Raw genomic sequence first — 22,991 nt, 5'->3', positions numbered from 1 at the left:
CCAAACAGCACACACGAGATCATTAATAGTCACTAGGGAAAAATGCCCCAAAGGTGCAGACCATTCCTCTCAGACTGTACAGGGAACTATAAACCTAAGCACATACCTGCCAAATCCCAATCCAATCATAATGCAGTGGGATGTTAACCAAACATCACAGTTTGGCAATGCCAAAAAGCATAGGACGTTTTAACTTACCAGTGAGGAGCAGGCTGTCCATACATCTTGGGGGATTGAAGTATAACCCAACTGTACAAATTGGCAAGTCATAAAGCATGGGTAAGCGAAAGATATTGAAACCTGATCTTCAGTGAATTCCTTCATCTTTTGAGTGTTGATCATTCTGTACCAACCGGCAATTCATAAATCACGTACAAGTTTAACCGAGTGGTGTACACCAGCAGTTGACAAAGCATGGGAAGTGAGTTATAAATCAATCGAGAATGCTAGGGAATTTATAAAGATTTCGAATGATAACCGTTCATTCAGTACAGACTGGCAATCCATAAGCCATGGGTCCGCGAAGGCTAACCCAAACGGGAAAGCCAGGGAATCCACACATATTTTGGATATTGATCATTCAGTGCAGACTATGCAATTAATCAAAGCCTGTGCACGTGAAGTGTAACTCAGCCGTAAACATCATGCAATTCACAAAGCTTTTCGCTGTTAGACATTATGGACTGGCAATTAATAAAGCATGGGCAAGTATAACTGAACAGCGCATACTAGACAATTCATGAAGCCTTGCGGCATTTAACCAAACAGACCAAATCTGACAAAGCGTGGGGAAGTAATGCCTCACTGTACAGAAGCATTTATAAGAGACTATAACACCACTATACAAGGATATTTCCGCCCTGATGCCGGTCAGAAGGAAACTACTTCCAGGGTATGAGAAGAGATCAGACTCATTGGCCCTCATTACGACCCTTGCGGAAATTGACTGACCGGACCGCAACAGCGTAAATAGCGTTTCCGCCATTGCACGAAGGAGCAAAGTGCGGCTAATTACGACCCATCGGGCACGAGCATTACGCCATGGCGGAATCCGAAAGGCTGCGATGGCGGAAATGACCCCAAAACGGCCCTTACCGCCGCCGTACGCTGCACCAGGTGCAATACCGCCACCCATCTTAGCGGTCACCGTAATGAGCGGGCACCGTAATGAGCGGGCACCGCAAATTACGGGCACCGTAAATATACGGAAACGGAAGTAAAAGCATGTGGCCGGAACGGGAAACAGCACGCCGCACAACTATAAAATCCGAATCCCAACACAACCATTAAAAATCCGACCCTGACACACATCCCAACCCGTTAGCAACCCCAGTTCAAAAAATAAATATGGGAAAGGTAGCCAAGAAAGCGTGTGATCGCAAGCGGCAGGTCCACTTCTCCCGAGAGGAACTGACCGTGCTGACCGAGACCCTGCAGGAAAATGGCGCCGTCGTCTTCTCCAGTCAAATGACCAGGACGGCCCTTGCCAACAAGAAGGCCATATGGGCCCTTGTGGCACAGCGCGTAAGTGCGGTGGGGACAACACCCCGCACGCCACAGCAATGTCGCAAGCGGTGGGACGACCTGCGGATCCGCGTACGCAGCATACTTTCTGCGAACAGGAACATCGCCACAGCTACCGGGGGGGGATCAGAGTCGCCCATCAAGTTGACCCCCTGGGAGGAGATCTGCGCCTCCACCATAGGAGTGGAGAGCATAGAGGGAGTCGGAGGGATGGAGAAAGGAGTGCCGACATCCGGAGAATCAGGTAGGTTTGCCAAGAGAAACAATGCGAAATCCACAAACCACGAACATGTGCAGTACCATGTGACCCCATAGTGCAATACATACTTTGCCCTGACAGCGCCCTCTAAAAGTCAGAATGAATAAACAAATTAATCAAGATGCCATAAACAACCCCTACATGTGCAGCATGCACCCCCTAACTGCAGGCAGCCAAATGAATGCATCCTCAATCCACACGAAAATGAGACCACCTCCAAGGCCCAGTCCCATATCAGCCTCATGTACCACCCCAATGCATTTGACACGTTGCCATTCCAAATCCGACAGACCCATAACTAACGCTCGCCCCTCTTTACTCCACCACAGGGTCCGATACCAACGACGAGCTGCAGGACACCCCTACCAGCACGCCTGCAAAGAGGGCCAGGACCAACGTCCCAAGAGCCTCCACCTCAGGTGCAAGGATCAAGACACGGCAGCAGCAGGAATCAAGTGCCAGCACACTGGAGGGGACTGCAACAGGCACCCCAGCAGCCAGCAAGTCCACAACCCCAGCACCACAGGTCCCCCCAAAGAACGTATCTGATGGCACTGCCTCTGGTGGTAGCAGCACCATAGGTGACACAGCTGTCATGCCAGCATGCTCCGACACGGAAAACAGTGCTGGCGACGTAGGTACCATCCATGACCTTTCCCAATCCCCCTGCATGTTCCATCCCCTACACCATGACGAAACCACGCAGGGGCACCCTGAAGACGACGACTGGCCAACCCCCACAAGTCCTGTGCCAAGGCAACATGTGTTGAGCAGCCCCCCTGTCACACCACCGCAAATGTCCATGGCCCAGCAGAGGCAACAGTCCCTCGACCTGCTGATCGAGCAACAGCAGGAAGCGTCCACGCTACTCAAGGACCATGCAAATGAATGCGGGGGTTCCAGGGCAGCCATGGAAACATCCACCGAGACACTCAGGGCACAAATAGAGAAAAGTAGTGAGAGCCTCAGGGGAGAAATGGAGAGAAGCACCGAGAGCCTGAGAGCACAAATGGAGAAAAGCACCGAGAGCCTGAGGGGGGAACTGCATGCGACGTCCAAAGACGTTTGTGCTGAACTTGCTGCTGTGCGCCGTGTGCTCTCGGAGCTCTCACAAACCCTCAGAGACATGCATGGACGCGAGCAGGCAGAGACGTCATCCGTGGCAAGTTCCGTCCAGGGCAGCCCCCAACGCAGATCTGGCAGGAACCTGCGCTCCACGGGCAGGGGTGCCCCTGATACCCGTAGAGGGGGCTTGCAATAGCGTCTACCCACGGGCAGCATGCATATCTGGACACTGGTGTTGGGGGGGGAGGAAGTAGGGTGGAGGGGGTGTGTTGGGCTTCACTGGGTGGCGGGTCCATAGGGTGTATGAATCAAATCACATTAACAATACAGCACTTCATTATCATCCAATGACATGTGTGGACATTGATATTTGCGTACGAGGCCTTCATAGGCGTACAGTCCACTATGTGCGTGTACTACACACACACAGTGCCACAGGTCCCCTTTCCGTGTAATAGGCACCATGCGTGGTTGCTAGAAGCATGCATCTATGATGCTCTGTCGGATTGCACGTGCATCCTGTGCCTCATGGACTCCCTGGCGTCCCTCCACATCCCCACCCTCATCATCATCATCTTCAGGTGCATGCAGTACAGCGTCAGGGGGCATGGGCACATTCCTACGTATGCACATGTTGTGCAGCATGACACATGCCATGACCATCTTAGAAACCCTCTCATGGCTGTACATGAGTGCCCCGCCAGACCTGCTGAGGCTGCGGAAACGAGCCTTCAGTAGGCCGAATGCCTGTTCAATGACCACACGGCTACGTGAGTGGGCATGGTTGTAGTCCTCCTCATGCTGGTTCTGTGGGTTCCGGATTGGTGTAAGGAGCCATCTCTTCAGTGGATACCCGGCATCACCTGTATGGGACGAATAAAGGGTGTCAGTGGAATGATAGTGCTAAGTAGCCCCCCCCCCTCCTGCAAGGTCATTGACGCATCAAATGGGCCACGATGTCATGCATGGAATGAGACTCACCGAGTAGCCAGGATCTGTGCCCTGCGTGTCGCTCCATGTAGCGTGGTATTCTTGTGTTCCTCAGGACCATAGAATCATGGGTAGATCCTGGAAATCTGGCACAACAATGCGTAAAGATCTTGTTGGAGTCACACACCATTTGCACATTGATTGAATGAAATTGTTTCCGGTTGCGGTACTGGACCTCCATGGCATGTGGGACAACCAATTCAACATGGGTGCAGTCGATGGCACCAATGCAACCCGGGATGCCGCCAAGTGCATGGAATCCCACCTTTGCGTTGGTAATCTCCTGGTACGTGCGTGGTAGTGTGATGTGGTCGTCGGCGTGCTTCAGGAGGGCATCGTGCACTTGGGAGAGTGTCCGTGAGAACAGTGGCTGTGAAATGCCATGCAACTGTCCCACTGTGTGCTGGTAGGTGCCTGTGGCCAGGAAGTGGAGTACAGACACCACCTTCAGTAGGGGTGGGATGGCGGTTGGGCTATCTATCATGCTCACGAGGTCAGCATGTGTCATGTCCACAATGGCGATTATGGTGTCCCGGTCCAAACGGTAGAGGGTGTGGATCTGCTCAGCAGTGAGGTTGAACGGATCAGCTCGGAGGCGTGGGATTGCGGGCCGCCTGCGTGGTGGTAGTGGCAGTGCTTGTGGGCCTTGCTGACCCTGCCTTGCCCTCCTCCTCCTCCTTCTCCTCCGTCTCCCCTGTGCGCCCGGTTGTTGTACCTGTTGTTGTTCGTCGTCTTCTTGTAGTTGTAGCACTTGCAGTGCTATCTGGTGCCCCAGGCCCAACATCGCTAGTCCTGCCGGTAGCATTTTGGAGTGGGAGTGGTTGTGGGAGGGGTTTGGGTCTGCTATATATGTGCTGTCGGCCTGTATGGCCTCCACCTGTGCTGATTGAATGAATCTGTGGCAGATGCAATCCCTTCTGGCCGAGCACGTCCCGCACGTAAGGCTGCATTTGGCCGCATGGCATCTTGGGGTTGGAATCATGTATCAAATCCCGATGGCAGTGTGATGTACTTTGACTGATTTTCATGCTATGCTCCCATTGTTACACATGCTATGATTGCAGCCGCTTACATACCTGTGAAGAGTCAGTGGTATGTAGGGCTCGATCGATGGCCGACCCTCATGCAGCACAGTATCGTACTTCACCGACGGGCGTGGCGTCCCATTTGTGATTGCAGCCAGTTAGCATTATGACACACAGCCGCACTACATTGATGTAATTGTGAATGCAAGCGTTCACAGAAGCCTTTTCGACGTAATGTTGCAAGTGTGGAATTCGAAGGCCAGGATTTTTGGTTGCGAAGTAGCGGTGAGGAGACGCCCACAGGTCTGCCTGGAAATGTAACGTTCTATTGTTGAATGTCCTTGGGACAGGGCCCATAACGAGCAAGCAATGAATGACATGAATTGAATGGGATGCGCAATAGCGTAGTGGACGATAAGGCAGGACGTTCCCAAGTCCATCTAGCTTCACGACACTACAGATCCGGCCAGGAGCACAGTGGTTTTTGCAGACTGCATTACGCACAGACGCGATGGAAGTTTCACATATTATGTGAGTGAATGTTCATGCGTTTTCATTGCGGGATGAGGGAATGATGAATGGATGCATGGACAGATGATTCCATTTAGGGTCTGCCATGTACATGTGTTTTTTGATTCAATCCCCTTCCCCTGCGCTATGTGATGCAAGGCTGCCATAGTGGGACTTACGTCTATCTGCCCTTGTCGGATCCTCCCTGTCTCGACGCGCCTTCATACACTTGTGTCTAGGCACGTTACTAATCCCATGTCATGGGTTCTATCTTGACGGACGCATGCACAGTAACCGACGTTGCCAATGGTGTATTAACCTCGATTGGTTTCGTTATGTATCGATACTGATTTAGGGGTGTGTATATTCCTTTGGAGTGGCCTAGCATGCATATGGGTGTGGATTTGGTGTGTTGAATGAAGATAGTGATGCATCATGTGTCATGTAGTGCAATCGGTTAATTTGTGTTTCATTTTGGTGACAGGTATCTCCTGCCCTATTGCAGATGCCATCTGTACGCCACTCCTCCAGATGGTTTTTACTCTCGACACCTGCAGCTTCGGGTGAATCAGTGGAGCAGCATTACGATCTTATGGGACGATCGCCAATGGGCCACATGCCCTTACGCTGTTCTGGTGGCTAGGTGCAACATTTCGGCCTTTCAGCTGGACTAGTGCCTGCCTCATGGGACGGACCTGCGGTTCTTGCCGCTTCCATGTTGCCTTTTGGAACGTTGATGTTGGCCCTGTGTGCCATGATGGTACAGGGCGTCACACAAGTGGAAGCTGGTCAATTATTGCAGATGCAGCCCTCGGTGATGATGGATGTTTTGGTGTTATTTTACAAATTGCTGTGAGGCCTTTGTCATTTGGATGTGCATTTAAATTGTATTCCGATATTTGGCGTGTTGCGTTATTCTTTGCAGGTGATGTGGCGATTTTCGATTTGTGGCGGTATGTATTGCGAGATGATCTGCATTGTGTTCCGCCTTCTGAGTTGAGTTGTGTGGTACAGTACTGGCCGCTTTTGCCTACGTAGCACAGTGTGGTCACGGATAGGGGCTGCCATTGTGACTGTTTACATGATGTGCTGTTCAGGGGCGGGGGATTGGCTTTTGGCCGACTGGTGCCTGTCAGCCAGGTCGATTGATGGTATGATGGGATGTTCAGAATGTGGCTGGTCACAGGTGCCTGTGTTTGCGTGCGTTTGTTGGAGGGGGACTGGGGTCATGTCCATTGGAATAGCTTCTGTATTCATGCCATCTGTGCCCTGCAGCTCCCATCGGCCCCTCTTGGGATGTGCCTGGCTGCTCAGTCACTCTGCCAACTTGTGTGGTACATGCTTCTGCTGATGGTTGGTTTGTTTACTGGCAAGAGTACAGGTCTGGTGCAATCCCCCTCAGGATGCTGTTTTGGATGTTGCCTTGCGCTGGTGGCAAGCGATGGGGGACTACTGTTGTTTTGTGTCATGTGTTCTTGATTTCCATTTTGATGTCTTGTACCTTCACATGCCTGTGCTGCATCAGTACGGCTATGGTGAAATGCCGTACATGGATGCCCACTCACGGGGCGCTTCGAACACCTGCATGCATTTCTACGTTGGCATGCATGGGTGAATTGTAGATTTCACTGGTTGCATGGTGTGAGTACATTGCGCCTGCCAGGAGTTGTGCAATGTGGCCAGGGAGTGGAGTACAGGCACTCAGTGGGCCATTTACGGTTGGTTCACGATGCCGTATTTCTAGCCATGGCGGAATGGTCCATTCCGCCATGCCTGATGGCGTTAGGTACATGTCCGCTAGGGTCGGAATTGCCGTACCGTTGCACCATGGTGGTGTTTGCGGTTTGGCATGGTGCGCGCGCGCGTGCTTAGTGCAGTTAGCGTTGGCGTTCACTACGGTGTCGCTAATGGCTTCGTACTTTGCGGTGACGGGTCATAGTCGCACCGAGCGCTTTTCGATGGCGGTATTGCATTTCCGCCATCGTTTTCCCCTTTCCGCCAGGGTCGTAATGAGGGCCATTGCCACGTGGAGACCAGTCGTCTATTTTCTCGGCACGGTGTCCAAGCTGTGTCCCACTTGATTTGATTTCATTGTTGGGAAATGCCGTATTGCCGATGAGAGCTACGAGAAAGCTGTTCACTTTTGCTATCAGCTTAAAGCAGAAGGTTTCAGAAAGAGGAAGAGCCGGCTGACATAACTCTTCCGGGTCGTGGGAGTAACGTAGAGCGCGCGTGTCATTTCGGATGACGCTCGATGTGAGCCCAGCTGGCACACCGCAGCGGGGTCTCGGGTTTCCTACCAGGAGGTGCAATGCAGTCGGTCGTGTCACTCGCCAAGGAAAGGACATGCAAAGCACTCGGAGAATCCAGCCATGAAAATAGTTGCCAAGGTAATGCATCAATATTTAGCTCTGTGGAGCGCATGCAGCTAATGTTTGGTCTGTGTGGGCGTTCTTCTGGCTGCAGCCCGGTGGGGTGGAGAGGTACAGCAGGTCCCTATTAGTCTCTTGCCCGCTATTTAGCCGGATGCGAATACGCTGTTGTGATGTGTGTTTCCTGAAATTGGCAGGGAATGCCAAAGCAGAGTAAAACAGCTGTGCCTATTATTTGAGCGAACGCCTAACCCTACCTGGCTCTTAAGTTGCAGGGGCGCCTTTTGTGCTCAGTCATGTGTGCACACATTGCTCTTTAGACTGCACAGAAGCCGACAGCATCTGTATAAAGTCTGAATGTTCAGGTGACACCACCACTCACCCGTAAGAAGGCAATGGAATTACTATCCATTACAGTGAAGGTGTGACATCACAATGCTGCCACCAGCGGTAGCACTCTGTGCGAAATGTGGCTCCTTGGAGAGAATCACTGCTGTTTCCTTAACACAGCGATCCACGATTCTAAAACGGCTTTCCGTGGCAATTTGTACCTGAATTACAAACATGTTTTACAATGGCGAAACCCCATTGGGAAACCTTTTGTAAATCAGGCCCTGTACGGTTATTAGTTGAGAGGAGGCATAAGTAAGGGAGCTTTAGTCCGTGTACTGTTGGATCTGAGTTTGTGTGTGGTCCGTTTGCACGTTAGTCCCTAATGAATACAGAAATCGCCCATTTAAAATAAATGTTCATTTATGAACTGCTGAAAATAATTGTTTGCAACAAATTGCACAATGCAAACTGTTTCGTTGATCCCAACAGTGCAGAATGTTCGCTTAAGCTTCTTACTAACAGCTGGCAAATGGCATGTGTTAGTGGCAGCAAGAGCCCAAGTATTAAAGAGGTGGCTGTCCTTTTGTGTATTATAATGAATACATTAACCCCAACTGTACGTAAAACGGGTATTGCAAGCCATATCTCCATTCAAACATCGTATTTAGGAACGCGACCCGAAGCCTAGTTCACGTCTTGAACATTCTGGAATCTTGCAATGTACTCATAAAATACAGTTGGCAGAACTTTATCACATGTACTGGAAATAAGAACATGAAGCAAACTTAGGCCAGGCACAGTGGAGCTCTTAAAAAGTAATGTGCAATGTATAGTCTTTAATCTGGGATGTCTGAGCACCATTAAATGCAATCAGAAATACAGCTTAGATAAGTACATTTTAACAACGCCATCGCTCTTGTCATTTATATAGCAGCTTTTACCATTATTCTAGCCTTGATGCAGTGGTGGTGGGAACGCCCTCGGGGACCTTAGTCCAGAGGTCACGCAGTAAGATTAGAATGCCTGTGTGCATTTGGCCAAATAAGGGTAAGCAGTGCACTCCAGGCTCCGGTAGAGGTATGGAAGGACGTGTCGTCAAATTCACATTGCATCGCATAATTTCTCTTGAAATGTTTTCCAGCTAAAATGTCAAACATAAATTTGTCATTTGACAAAAACCAATGTCTTGTGAAAGAAATACATTCATTTGCAAAAAAAAGTAAAAGGATTTCCAGTTTTCTATGTAAATTCCCAAACAAAATCCCACAATTCGCTGTGTGGTAAATATAAATATTTTTTTATTATTCAAACCAATTGGAAAACCAGATTCACAAACTAAACTACTGAACCCTGCGCTAATCTGGAGCACAGTGGCTGGTTTTTGGTTTTGGTGACCATGTGGTCCTCATCAAAGAGATTCTGGTGAAAGCATATGAATTTGTGTCTTCAATGGGCCTCATTACGAGTTTGGCGGTAGCCGTGCCTGCATTACAGGCGCGGCTAGCACCAAACTCGCATCCAGCACCGCCACCCGTGAATGGGCACTTACCGGCCCATTACGAGTTGAATGGGACAGTAATTGCCCATTCGCGGGTGGCGGTAATGCCGGGCTCCTCATCCTCATTCTGCCCCATAGGGCAGAGTGGGGATGAGGAGCATGGATGCACCGGCACGATTTATAATGGTGCCGGTGCATCCATGTGTTTCCCTTGTGCGTGCCGCACATCCCGCCAGGTCAGACCTGGAGGCTGTCAGGGACCCGCGAGGGAATAAGGCGGTACGGTATGGACAGTGCCGGTGCCCAATGTCCACTTTCATGTGCACTGCACTTTAGAGAACCTTGTAGTTCCTTCTCTTAGTTTTGGACATTCTTAACGAGGCACCACAAATCACCCTTGTGCTGGACATTTCACTGGTAAAAGTGAACTCTTTCAGGCAATTAGCTTTGCACCAGGACAATGTTTACCCTAGTGCCAAGAGGACACCATATTAGAATTAGGGAAAACCTTTAGATGGTGCAAAAATGCATTACTACAACTGTTACACTAGTGCAGTGGTATTGAAGCTTTTTCATAAACCCCCCCCCCCCTCCCTAGTTTCTTGGAACAGGGTAACCTCTGGACAAGCCAGACCAAACAAGGTAGCTATGGCAGGCGGTCAAGACTAAGTCTCAGGAGGGGTGAGGGTGACTGAAAGACCTCAATGAGCACACAGAGCAAAGACACTTACAAATTACTCCCAGCCAGGTGTATATATCAAAAATATAAACACATTTATTACAAGGCCTTTGTAACTCAACACACAGTAAAAGAATCACAGCAGTCCTACTAAACCAACACAACACAATCCATACAAGATATATACAAGACTACTGGGGTCTAAAGGGTTAAAGGCATGAAATATATTCACAACCAAGAGGGGAAGGAAAATAGGCAGTGCAGATAGTCTTTAGTCCGCTTCAACATCAAACACACACCTAACTAAGAGGCAGTCCAAACCCTAAGAAGAGAGGAGCCTTATTATCGATAGTATATGTAGTGCGGGCGCACGTGGTTGTTCCAATGGGCAAAACGGGGTCTCTTCAGGGGTCTCTAGCAGCTCAGAAAGATGGGTGAGGCGATTTAGAATAGATTCCCACTATTCTGGAGGGCCTCCACTCGAAGGCAGAGGTGATTCCAAGGTTCGGGACTAGGTCGCTAATTCGCACTAGCAATGGAAAGGAGAGGGACCCCCGGGGGCCACTTGTGCGTAAAAACAGATGGAGGCACTAGGGGTCACCGGTTAATGTTTGGGTTACTCAACGGCCCAAGCGCACTGCAGACCAAACTTTGCCAGTTGGGTCCACTGCTGCTGCAGGTTGACATGCGACAAAAAGGACGTCTCTGCGGCTTTAAGTTCCGACGATACAGTGAGGATTCCCAAACAGGACAGTGGCTATTTCTCTGCTCCTGGTGGATGGATCAGGCCGGTTTCACTGCAGCAGGCTTCAGGGGCAAGAGGGTCACAAATGCAGCGCACCTGCAAAGATCGTTGGCACGGCTGGGCAACACAGAAACCGCGTTTACTCTGGTCCTGGGGCACTCTTCCCACTTCAGGCATGGGAATGCCAAGTGTTCGAAATTTGGTGTGAGGGCATCCTCGAAACCATGGCAGAGACAGAGCAAAGGTCCTGCTTAAGCTGGTGAGCCCACTGGTTGGCACAGGGACACTTCCGAGAAGGCTTGCTTGCAGGTTTTGTTGAAGGTGCAGAGAATAGTTGGTCCCACTATTCTAATGGGTCGAAGCGTCTTCGCAGACCTTCTAGGACGACCAGATGCAGAGGGGTCCCATGGGACGACAGCTGGCTCAGGGTGCCAAACCTTCCAGCGAGTCACCAGCGGTTCCTCGACTCAGCTTCTTAGTTTCAGGATACTTGGATCCTATCCTTCGTTCAGTGAGAACTCCAGAGATTGACATGGTATGGGTGTTTCTGGCCTCCTCTCATCCAAAGTTCCCTTTGCGCCAAAACGGAGAGGACCCAATGGGAGATCTGCTCACAAACACACACTCCATATGTGGACCAATCACAGACCACGGTGGTCCCAGGCATTCACAGCACTCCAGACTCTCTGGCACCCAGGATGTGTATTTTGGACAGACACCCCAGCCCACTTCCTGGAGGCACACACACAAGGCATGCAGAAGTCCACGAAAGCTTGGCGTTTCGCGGGAAACTGTATGACCAAATAATGACTGAACTGGGTCAGCTCGATCTGGGGAAGGCAAAAGGGGCAAGGTGGCCAAAGGACAGGACAAAGAACCTCATGGCATAGCCATTTTGGAGCCCGGCCACCTAGTCATGACAAACGCGGTAAGCGTTCTTAAAATGGCAGGAAAGGGTTATAATTACATGAAAAGATAAACTGCCACCAGCCCTGTCCAGGACACATCTGCACATCTCCCAAAAAGTCCTACAAGAGTATCTAGGGTCTTTGGAAAGGACTATGAGACCCAAGTGCTGTGTACTGTAGATCTTAAAACTCAAAGGCCCTCATTACGACCCTGGCGGAAAGTAACTGACATGACCGCCATAGCGCAAACAGCGTTTCTGCCACTGCACGAAGGAGTAATGTGCGGCTGATTCCGACCCATCGGGCACGAGCATCACGCCATGGCGGAAGTGCAAAGTCCGCGACGGCGGAAATGACCCCAAAACGCCCCTTACCGCCGTCGTACGCCGCCCTAGGTGCAATACCGCCACCCATCTCAGCGGTCACCGGAATGAGCGGCCGGCGCAAACTACGGTCACCGTAAATATACGGAAACGGAAGCAAATACATGGGGCCGGAACGGGAAACAGCACACCGTACACCCATAAAACAGAACCCCCACACAACCATTAAAACTCCGACCCTGAGACACATCCCAACCCGTCAGCCAGCCCAGATTAAAAAACAAATATGGGAAAAGTAGATAAAAAAGCGTGCGACCGCAAGCGGCAGGTCCACTTCTCCCATGAGGAACTCACCGTGCTCACGGAGACCCTCCAGGAGCATGCTGCCGTCGTCTTCTCGACGCAAATGACGAGGACGGCACTTGCGAACCAGAAGGCCATATGGGCCCTGGTGGCACAGCGGGTAAGTGCGGTGGGGACCGCACCCCGCAACCCACAGCAATGCAGAAAGCGATGGGACGACCTACGGATACGCGTCCGGAGCATACTCTCTGCCAACCGGAGCATTGCCACAGCCACCGGGGGAGGATCGGAATCACCCATCAAGTTGACCCCCTGGGAAGAAATCTGTGCCTCCACCATTGGAATGGAGAGCATAGAGGGAGTCGGAGGGATGGAGAAAGGAGTGCAGACATCCGAAGAATCAGGTAGGTGGCCCAAATAAAACTATGCTAAATCCACAATTACCAACCATGTGAAGTACCTGTGTCCCCAAAGTGCAATAGGAACTCATGTCCAGGAGAACGATCACATACATCGCCATGACAGCGCCCTCTAAAAGTCAGAATAAATACATAAATAATTAAAAAACCCAAAAACACACTCTACATGTGCAGCATGCACACCCTAACTGCAGACTGCAAAATAACTGCATCCCCAATCCACACTAAAATGAGACCACCTCCAAGGCCGTGACCCAAATCACCCTCAGGTACCACCCCAATGCATGTGATACAATGCCATTACAAATACCACAGACCCATGAATAACGCTCGCCCTCCTCTACTCCACCACAGGGTCCGATTCAAACGACGAGCTCCAGGATACCCCTACCAGCACACCTGCAAAGAGGGCCAAGACCAACGGCCAAAGACCCTCCACCTCAGCTGCACGGATCAAGACACGGCAGCAGCACAAATCAAGTGGCAGCACACTGGAGGGGACCCCAACAGGCACCCCAGCATGTCCACAACAGCAGCACCACAGGTCCCCCCAACGGATGCCACAGAAGGCACTGCCTCTGGTGGCAGCAGCACCATAGGTGACACTGCATTCATGCCAGCATGCTCCGACACAGAAAACGGTGCTGTCGACGTAGGACCCATCCATGACCTGTCACAATCCCCCTGTTTGTATCATCCCGTACACCATGAGGAAACCACGCAGGGGCACCCACAAGACGACGACTGGCAAACCCCCACAAGGCCTGTGGCAAGGCAACATGAGGCGTCCAGCCCCTCTGTGACACCACCGCAAATGGGCATGGCCCAGCAGAGGCAACAGTCCCTCGAGCACATGATCGTGCAACAGCAGCAACTGGCCACGCTCCTCAAGGAGCATGCTGCTGAATGTGGGGGTTCTAAGGCAGCCTTTGAAACATCTACTGAGACACTCAGGGCAGAAATGGAGCGAAGTACCGAGGGCCTGAGGGAACAGATGGAGAGAAGCACCGAGAGCCTGAGGGGACAAATGGAGAGAAGCACCGAGAGCCTGAGGGGGGAACTGCATGCGACGTCCAAAGACGTATGTGGTGAACTTGCCGCTGTGCGCCGTGTGCTCACTGAGCTCTCACAAACCCTTAGGGACATGCATGGACGTGAGCAGGCAGAGACATCATCCGTTGCAAGTTCCGTCCAGGGCAGCCCCCAACGTAGATCTGGGAGGACCCGGCGCTCTACAGGCAGGGGTGCCCCTGATACCCGGAGAGGGGGCTTGCAATAGCGTCTGCCCACTGACAATGAGCATCTTTGGACACTGGTGTTCGGGGGGGAGGTGGGAGGGTGTAGGGGGTGTGTTGGGCTTCATTGGGTGGCGGGTCGATTGGGTGTGTAATGTCATTTCACATATGCAATACAATTCTTCACAATCATCCAATGAGATGTGTGGACATTGATCTTTGTGTACGAGGCCTATCTTTGCGTACAGTCCACAATGTGCATGTCCCAGACACACACAGTGCCACAAGTCCCGTGTCCATGTAACAGCCACCAGGCGTGAGTGCTAGAAGCATGCATCTATGATACTCTGACGAATCTCACGGGCCTCCTGTGCCTCGCGGCCTCCTTGAGGTGCTGCCACATCCCCGCCCTCATCATGACCATCTTCAGGTGCTTGCAGTTCTGCATCGGGGGGCATGGCCACATTCCTACGTACGCACATGTTGTGTAGCATGACACATGCCATGACCATCTTTGCAACCTTCTCATGGTGGTACAGGAGTGCCCCGCCAGACCTGCTGAGGCAGCGGAAACGAGCCTTCAGTAGGCCGAATGCCTGTTCTATGACCACACGGGTACGTGAGTGGGCATGGTTGTAGTCCTCCTCATGCTGGTTCTGTGGGTTCCGGATTGGTGTAAGGAGCCATCTCTTCAGTGGATACCCGGCATCACCTGTATGTGGACAACAAAGGATGTTTGTGGAATGTCTTTGCTACGTACGCATCCCCCCCCCCTTCCTGCCAGGTCATTCACGCATCACCTACCCCACATTCTCATGCATTGAATGAGACTCACCGAGTAGCCAGGATCGGTGCCCTGCGTGTCGCTCCATGTAGCGTGGTATCCTAGAGTTCCGCAAGACCATAGAATCATGGGTTGATCCTGGAAATCGTGCACAACAATGTGTAAAGATCCTGTTGGAGTCACACACCATTTGTACATTGATAGAATGATATTGTTTCCGGTTGCGGTACTGGACCTCCATGGCATGTGGGACAACCAATTCCACATGGGTGCAGTCGATGGCACCAATGCAACCCGGTATGCCGCCAAGTGCATGGAATCCCACTTTGGCGTTTGTAATCTCCTGCTCCGAGCGTGGTAAAGTGATGTAGTCGTCTGAGTGCTTCAGGAGGGCATCAAGCACTTGGAATAGTGTCCGTGAAAATAGTGGCTGTGAAATGCCATGCAACTGTCCGACTGTGTGCTGGTAGGTGCCTGTGGCCAGGAAGTGGAGTACAGACACCACCTTCAGTAGGGGTGGGATGGCGGTTGGGCTATCTATCATGCTGACAAGGTCGGCGTGTGTCATGTTGACAATGGCGGCTATGGTGTCCCGGTTCAAGCGGTAGAGGGTGTGGATCTGCTCAGCTGTGAGGTTGAACGGATTAGCTCGGAGGGGTGGGATTGCGGGCTGCCTGCGTGGTGGTGGTGGCTGTGCTGGTGGGGCTTGCTGGCCCTGCCTTGCCCTCCTCCGCCTCCTCCTCCTCCTGCATCTCCTCTGTGCGGCCGGTTGTTGGAGTAGTTGGCGTTCGTCTTCTTCCTGCAGTTGGAGTACTTGCAGTGCAATCAGGTCCCCCAGGCCCAACATCGCTAGTCCTGCCGGTAGCATTCTGGAGTGGGTGTGGTTGGGGGAGGGGGTTGGGTGTGCAATTTATGTGTGTTCAGGCTGTATAGCCTTCACCTGTGGTGAATCATTCCACCTGTGTCAGCTGCGATGCCTTTCGTGCGAGCACGTCCCGCACACAACGCTGCAATCCGATGCATGGCATCTTGCATTTACATTCATGTTTTCAATCCAGATGGCAGTGGCATATTGGTTTATTTGTTGATTCTGCTATGGTCCTATTGTTCCACATACTATATTAGCATTCGCGAGCAGACTTGTGAAGGGTCAGTGGAATGTAGTACTCGATCAACGGTGGACCCTCATGCAGCACTGTACCGACGTTCACCGACGGGAGGGGAGTCCCATTACTGATTGAGGCCAGTTGCCATTTTCACACACAGCCGCACTACATAGATGAATTTGTGAATATAAGCGTACACAGATGCCTTATCGACGTGATGTTGCAAATTAGGAATTCGAAGGACAGCGCTTTCGGGTTTCAACTAGCGGCGTGGAGACGCCCACAGGTCTGACTGGGAATATAACGTTCTATTGTTGAATGTCCTTGGGACAGGGCCCATGACGGGTATGCAATGATTGATATGAATTGTATGGGATGCGCAATAGCGTAGTGGACGATTAGGCAGGACGTTCCCAAATACATGTAACTTCACTACACTGGGAATCCGGGCAGGAGCACAGTGGATTTTGCAGGATGCATTACGCACAGACTCAATGGAAATTTCTAATGTCATGTGAGTAGATATTCTGGCGTTTTCATACCGGGATGAGGGAATGATGGATGGATGGATGCATGGACAGATGATTTAATTGGGAGTCTGCCATGTACATGGCTATTTGGAATCTGTCCCCTTCCCCTGCGCTATGTGATGCAAAGCTGCCATAGTGGGACCATCGTCTGTCTGCCCTTGTTGAACCCTCCCTGTCTCGACGCGCCTTCAATCACTTGTGTCTATGCACGTTCATAATCCCATCTGATGGATCCTGTTCTGACAGGCACATGCACACAGACACTCGTTTGTAATAGTGTATTCACCTCGATTTATGTCGTTATGATTCGCAAGTGATTTTCGGGTGGAATTGGTCCTTTTGGGTGGGCTAGCATGCATATGGTTGTATGTTTGGTGTGTTGCATGTAGTGAGTTATTCGTATGGAGCTCGGATGCCCATGCCATTTTCTTTTTCGTTCGGGTGACAGGTATCTCCTCCCCTTCTGCCGCTGCCATCTGTACGCCACTCCTGCAGATGGCTTCTTCAGTCGACACCTGCAGCTTCGGGTTAATCAGTGGAGCTCCATTACGGTCTTATGGGACGATCGCCAATGGGCCACATGTCCTTACGCAGTACTAGTGGCTAGGAGCAGCATACCTACCTTCCAGCTGGACTAGTGCCTACTTCATGGGACGGCCCTGCGGTCCTGGGCGCTTCCATGTTGCCTTTTTGGACGTTGATGTAGCCCCTGTTTGCCATGAGGGTACAGGGCGTCACACAAGGGGCAGCTGGTCATTTATTGCGGATGTAGCCCACAGTAATGATAATCAGTTGGGAGTTTATGTTCGAATGGCTGTATGGGCTTGGTGATTTTGATGTGCATTAAATTTATATTCAGATATTGCCCGTGTGGCGTTATTCTTTGCTGGTAATGTGGCATATCCCGATTTGTGGCGCGATGTATTGTGGGGTGATCTGCATTGGGTTCCGGCTTCTGGGTACAGTTGTGTGGTACGTGCTTGTGCTGATGGTTGGTTTGGCAACTGGCAAGTGTACAGGGCTGGTGCGGTCTCCCTCAGGTTACTGCTTTGCATGATGATTTACGCTGGTGGCATGCGATGGGGGACTTGTTCATTTCACTGGTTGCATGGTGTGACTACATTGCGCCTACGGGGAGTTGTGCTATGTGGCCAGGTAGTGGAGTACAGGCACTCAGTAGGGCCATTTACGGTTGGTTCGCGATGCCATAGTTCTCGCCATGGCGGAATGGTACTTTCCGCCATGCTTGATGGCGTTATGTGGATGTCCGCTGGGGTCGGCATTCGCGTACCGTTGCGCCATGGCGGAATTTACGGTTTTGCAGGGCGCGCGTGCGCGTACTTGGTGCAGTTAGCGTTGGCGTTCACTACGGTGTCGCTGATGGCATCGTACTTTACGGTGACGGGTCATAATCGCAACGGGCGGTATTCGATGGCGGGATTGCATTTCCGCCATCGTTTTTCGGATTCCGCCAGGGTCGTAATGAGGGCCAAATTAAGGTACTAAAAGATAATGGGAAATTAGCTTTGCTCTTACTTCTTGATCTTTCTGCTGCATTCGATCTGGTCAATCACCAAATACTATGTAAACATCTCAAATTTGCTGCCTACTTCTCTGACTCTGCCAACACTTGGATCACCTCTTTTCTAAGCAACAGATCCATGCGGGTCTTCTCACCTACAGCATCTGCTGACCCCTCTCCTATTCACTGCAGCGTCCCACAAGGTTCTTGTGTGTCACCAACCATCTATAATATTTTCACCAAACCTCTCTTTGATGTGCTTGATTATACTCATTCCTATCACAGGGGATCACACAGCCGACACCAAATCCTTGAATGACGTCTACCTGGTTATTTAGGCTTGGATGGCACAACATGAACTTTGCCTCAATGATGACAAGACTGAGCTCCTAATATTAGGCTAAACTCAACGCCTTAATAAACTAGACCAGGCATTCAAGTCTTTCACTATTGACGGCAATGTCATTAAGGTCTCTAAGGACACTAAAAACCTAGGTGTCTATCTGGACTCTGCTCTTTCACTGAACAGACAAACCAATGCAGTAAGGTCGGCCTCGGCTTATACCTGCAAAATCATCACTGCCTGCAGGCCTTTTCTGAAATCCCCTAACTGCATCAACTTGGCAAGAACACTTATGTCTAAGATAGACTATTGCAGTGCCCTCTACCTGGGGACTAGCCAGTCTAACCTCAGCAAACTGCAAACCACCCAGAATAATGCCATCAGAGTGGGACTTAATATCCCTAGGCACTCCCACATTTCCAACGTCAGATCCCATTTACGCTGGCTCCCAGTAAAACACAGAACCTCCCTGAAAGCTCTAGCCTTGACACACAAATGCCTGGCTAACAAGGCCCCTCTCAATCTCTCCAACCGCCTTACTCTCCACACATCCATGCAACCTATGAGAACTGCACAAACTCACAGCCTCACGCTGCCCAGATTCAAACTCCAAAAAGCTGGTGGTGTAAGCTTCCCTGTCCTGGCTTCAAAGCTTTGGAACTCTCTTTCTGTCCCTATTAGAAGTGAGCCTTAATTCCAAGTTTTCAAGAATAAAACAAAAACTTGGCTTTTCAATCAGAATATGTGATGCTCCTTTTACAGGGCTGTTGCCGTACTCTCATGGCCTTTTCTGCTCTATAGTATATTTCTGTATTGCATTGAATTTATGATTTCATATGGGGACTTCAGCTCCCCCTGTATCATTCTGTAAACAGGGGGAGCTAGAGTAACTCTGATATTTTTCTGTAATGTTAATGTAACTGTGTATGCAAGATTATGTGCCTGGATGCCTACAGGCCTGGCTGCGCTTTAGAAATAAACTAAATACAAATACAAATACATTGTGCACTTGTTACATGTTGCAGAACAGTTGCAACATTGGAAAATAACTAAGGAAAACAAAGTCTCCCAGTACTGACTGTCATAAGGGCATGTCAGTTTCCCCATAAAAAGTGAACGAAAGCCCAGAGGAGTGCAGCAGAAGGCTGTGCTCTCTGGCGAAGTCAGACTAAGGAAAAGTTTGGGGGTGTAGAACTGGAGGGAAAATTACATATAATATGAAATCTTTCCTAACACTCGCCCCTCCCAGACTAAGGACAGGGGGATCTAATCCACCCCTGGATGAGTCTCATGTCCAGGTCGGTTAAACATTCTGGACAACCCATCAGCATTGCAATGTTGGACACCTGGCCTATGCTCAATAGTGAAGTCAAAGACTTGCAGACTTATGGACCACCTGAGCAACTTTGGATTCTCTCCCTTCATGTTCATTAGCCACTTTAAGGTCTTATGGTCAGTTTGCACAGTGAAGTGGGTCCCATAGAGTAGGGCCCCGGCTTCCTTAGGGCCTACACAACAGAGAAACAGTCTTTCTCTACTGTGGACCATCTGAGCTTTCTTTCCTTAAGCTGTTGACTAATGAAGCCAATAGGGTGTTCCGTACCCTTCTCATCTACTTGTGATAGTACAGCTCCTATCCCAGTGTCAGAGGCATCTGTCTGCACAATAAAAGGTCTTTGGTAATCAGGGGCCCTGAGAACAGGGGCCTGGCACAAGGAGTCTTTTAAGCCAGTGAAGGCCTTCTCACACTCTTCAGACCAAGTTACCTTCTTAGGTTTCTTTGGAGTAGTGAGTGCAGTCAGAGGGGCAGCAATGGTGACATAGTCTGCCATGAAATTTTCGTATTACCCAGTGAGTCCTAAAAAGGCTCTCACTTGGGTCTGATTATTGGGCTAGGCCAGTCTTGTACTGCTTGTACTTTACTGGGTAGAGGCTGTATCCTTCCTCCACCTACTTCATGTTGAAGGTAGACCACTGATCTTTGTCCAATCTGGTATTTACTGGCCTTTATGGTCAAGTGGGCCTTCTGAAGAGCCTGTAACACAATCCTAAGGTGTTTTACATTGTCTTCCCAGGTGGCACTGAAAACTGCTATATCACCCAGATATGCAAGACAGAATTCATCCAACCCATTCAACACATGATGATTCACAAGCCTCTGGAAAGTGGAAGGTGCATTCTTCAACCAAAAGGCATTACCCTGAACTGGTAAAGACCCTCTGGTGTTGGGAAAGCTGTTTACTCTTTGGCATGTTCTGCAAGAGCTATTTGGCAATAGCCTACAGTGAGGTCAAATGTGCTGAGGTATTTGGAGGCACCCCAAGTATCCACCAGCTCATTTGTTCTAGGCAAGTGGTGTGCATCTGTCTTGGTGACAGCATTCAGAGCCCTGTAATCCACACAGAACCTCAACGCAGAACTATCTGCCTTTGGAACCAATACTACTGGGCTGGACCAAGGACTACTAGAGGGTTCAATCACCCCAAGATCCAACATTTTGTTGACCTCTGTATTAATGTAAGACCTTACTTTGTCTGACATTCTGTATACCCTACTTTTGGAAGGTACGCTGTCTCCTGTGTCAATGCCATGTTTGCACCAAGGTGTCAAACCAGGGGACTGTGAGAACAAGGGATATAACTGCCTAAGCAAACTATTCACCTCTGCTTGCTGATCGGAAGTCAGGTGAGGGCCCACTTGGACACCCTCAATGAAGCTGTCTGAAGGACTGCCTTGGAACAGGTCAGGGAGAGGTTCTGACACCTCTTCCTCAACATCTGAAGCCAGTAGCAGTGCAGTGATTACAACTCTTGGGATGAAAGCCTTCAGTCTAATCACATGCAACACCTTTGGAGCCCATCCAGACCTTTCAAGGTCCACTAAATAGTTGACCTCGCCTAGTGACTCCACCACTGTGTAAGGGCCTGACCATTTGTCCTGCAACGCTCTAGGCCTTATAGGATTCATGATCAGGACTTTCTGACCAGGTGTGAAAGTGATGAGTGAAGCCTTCTGGTCATACCAGTGTTTCACCAGCGCTTGCCCTGTCTTCAGCTTCTCACTAGCCAGACCCATCAGGAGTACCATCCTTTTTCTGAGCCCTAGCACATAGTCCACTACGTTGGTAGTAATAGGGGAAGTGGGCATCTCCCATCCCTCCTTGATTATGGCCAGGGGTCCCCTTACAGGGTGACTAAACAGAAGTTCAAAGGGGCTGAAACCACCACCCTCCTGTGGTACTTCTCTGTAGGCAAACAGTAAGCATGATAGCAGAAGATCCCATTTTCTTCTTTGGGGTTCTTCCAGAGCCCCAATCATACTTTTCAAGGTCCTGTTAAACCTTTGCACAAGACCATTGATTTGTGGGTGGTATGAAGCTGAAAACCTATAGGTGACACCACATTCCTTCCACATGGCCTGCACATACTTTGCTATAAAATTGCTGCCCCTATCAGACACAACTTCTTTAGGGAACCCAACCCTAGTAAAGATGCTAAGTAAAGCTTTTACAATGGACTTGGCAGTCATAGTTTTTAATGGGATGGCCTCATGGTACCTGCTGGCATGGTCGACCAACACCAGGATAAACCTATTGCCTGAGGATGTTTGGGGGTCAAAGGTACAATGTCAATCCCTGCCCTCTCAAATGGTACTCCCACAACTGGAAGTGGTACCAATGGAGCTTGGATTGTTGAGCCACTCTTACCAGATAACTGGCAGGTGGCACAACTCCTGCAGTGACTTTCTACTTGCACCCCCATCTGGGGCAAGTAGAAGTGCATGGATAACCTTTGCTTGGTTCTGTTGATTCCAAGGTGACCAGCAAGGGGAACCTCATGTGCCAGCTGCAGGAGGAAGGGTCTTACAGCAAGTCCTTATATGGTCTCCTTCTGTAGACTCTGTAGGCTCACTGTAAAGGAGCCCACCTTCCCAATAAATCCTATGTGTCTCAGGAGGTTCACCCTCAATCTGGGCACAGGCCTGTCTCCTTAGGCCTTCCAGAGATGGGCTCCCATGTTGGCCTTTACTGTATTCCTCTCTGTCAGGACCACCTTCTACTAACAAATCTTTTAGTTCAGGATGGTCATTTGGATCAAATACTTCAGGCAACACCTCTGCCTCATCAAGTTCTGGTGTTTGGCCAACTATCTCCACCTCAGTGGTAGGTGAGTTAGGGGGAATATTCTCTTTCCCTCTTTTGGTTTTTATGACTCCTTTAGCCTTGGGTTCCCCTTTGGCGCTGCAGTGGTCTTGGCCAGTGCTGCTCTTGTTTGAGACATTGTGAAGGGTGTTTCAGCTGTATCTCCCACAAGCCCTAAAGCTCTGAGATCATTTGCCAGCAAGACCTTTCCTCGGACATCTCTCTGAATGCTCACTGGAATCCTGACTACTGTACCATTTATAGTAAGATTTACAAGTATTACTGGGAACTGGAGAGGTGGGCCATGAGCCAACTTAATGGGCATCAGAGGAGCTCTGGCTACTTCGTCTGGGTCTACCAAGGTAGAGTCCACTACA

The 22,991-nt window shown here is 50.3% G+C and overlaps 1 protein-coding gene across 2 annotated transcripts in view; it reads left to right on the top strand.

Annotated features, from left to right (window-relative positions):
* The window catches only part of GOLGA7B (golgin A7 family member B), a 326,951-nt gene that overhangs the window by 14,106 nt on the left and 289,854 nt on the right, over positions 1 to 22,991 (top strand). Inside the window, exon 1 of one of the 2 annotated variants that reach the window (XM_069611551.1) lies at positions 7,629 to 7,763. The exons of the other annotated variant lie outside the window; for it this stretch is intronic. Coding sequence (XP_069467652.1) covers positions 7,746 to 7,763 — 18 coding nt within the window. The 5' untranslated portion in view covers positions 7,629 to 7,745. Of the gene's footprint in view, positions 1 to 7,628; positions 7,764 to 22,991 lie in introns of those variants that run through there. 2 annotated transcript variants of the gene reach the window in all.

This window comes from Ambystoma mexicanum, chromosome 8, assembly GCF_040938575.1.
Source record: "Ambystoma mexicanum isolate Mex_15411 chromosome 8, UKY_AmexF1_1, whole genome shotgun sequence".
NCBI lineage: Eukaryota > Metazoa > Chordata > Amphibia > Caudata > Ambystomatidae > Ambystoma > Ambystoma mexicanum.
This window is presented reverse-complemented; position numbering and strand designations above follow the sequence as displayed.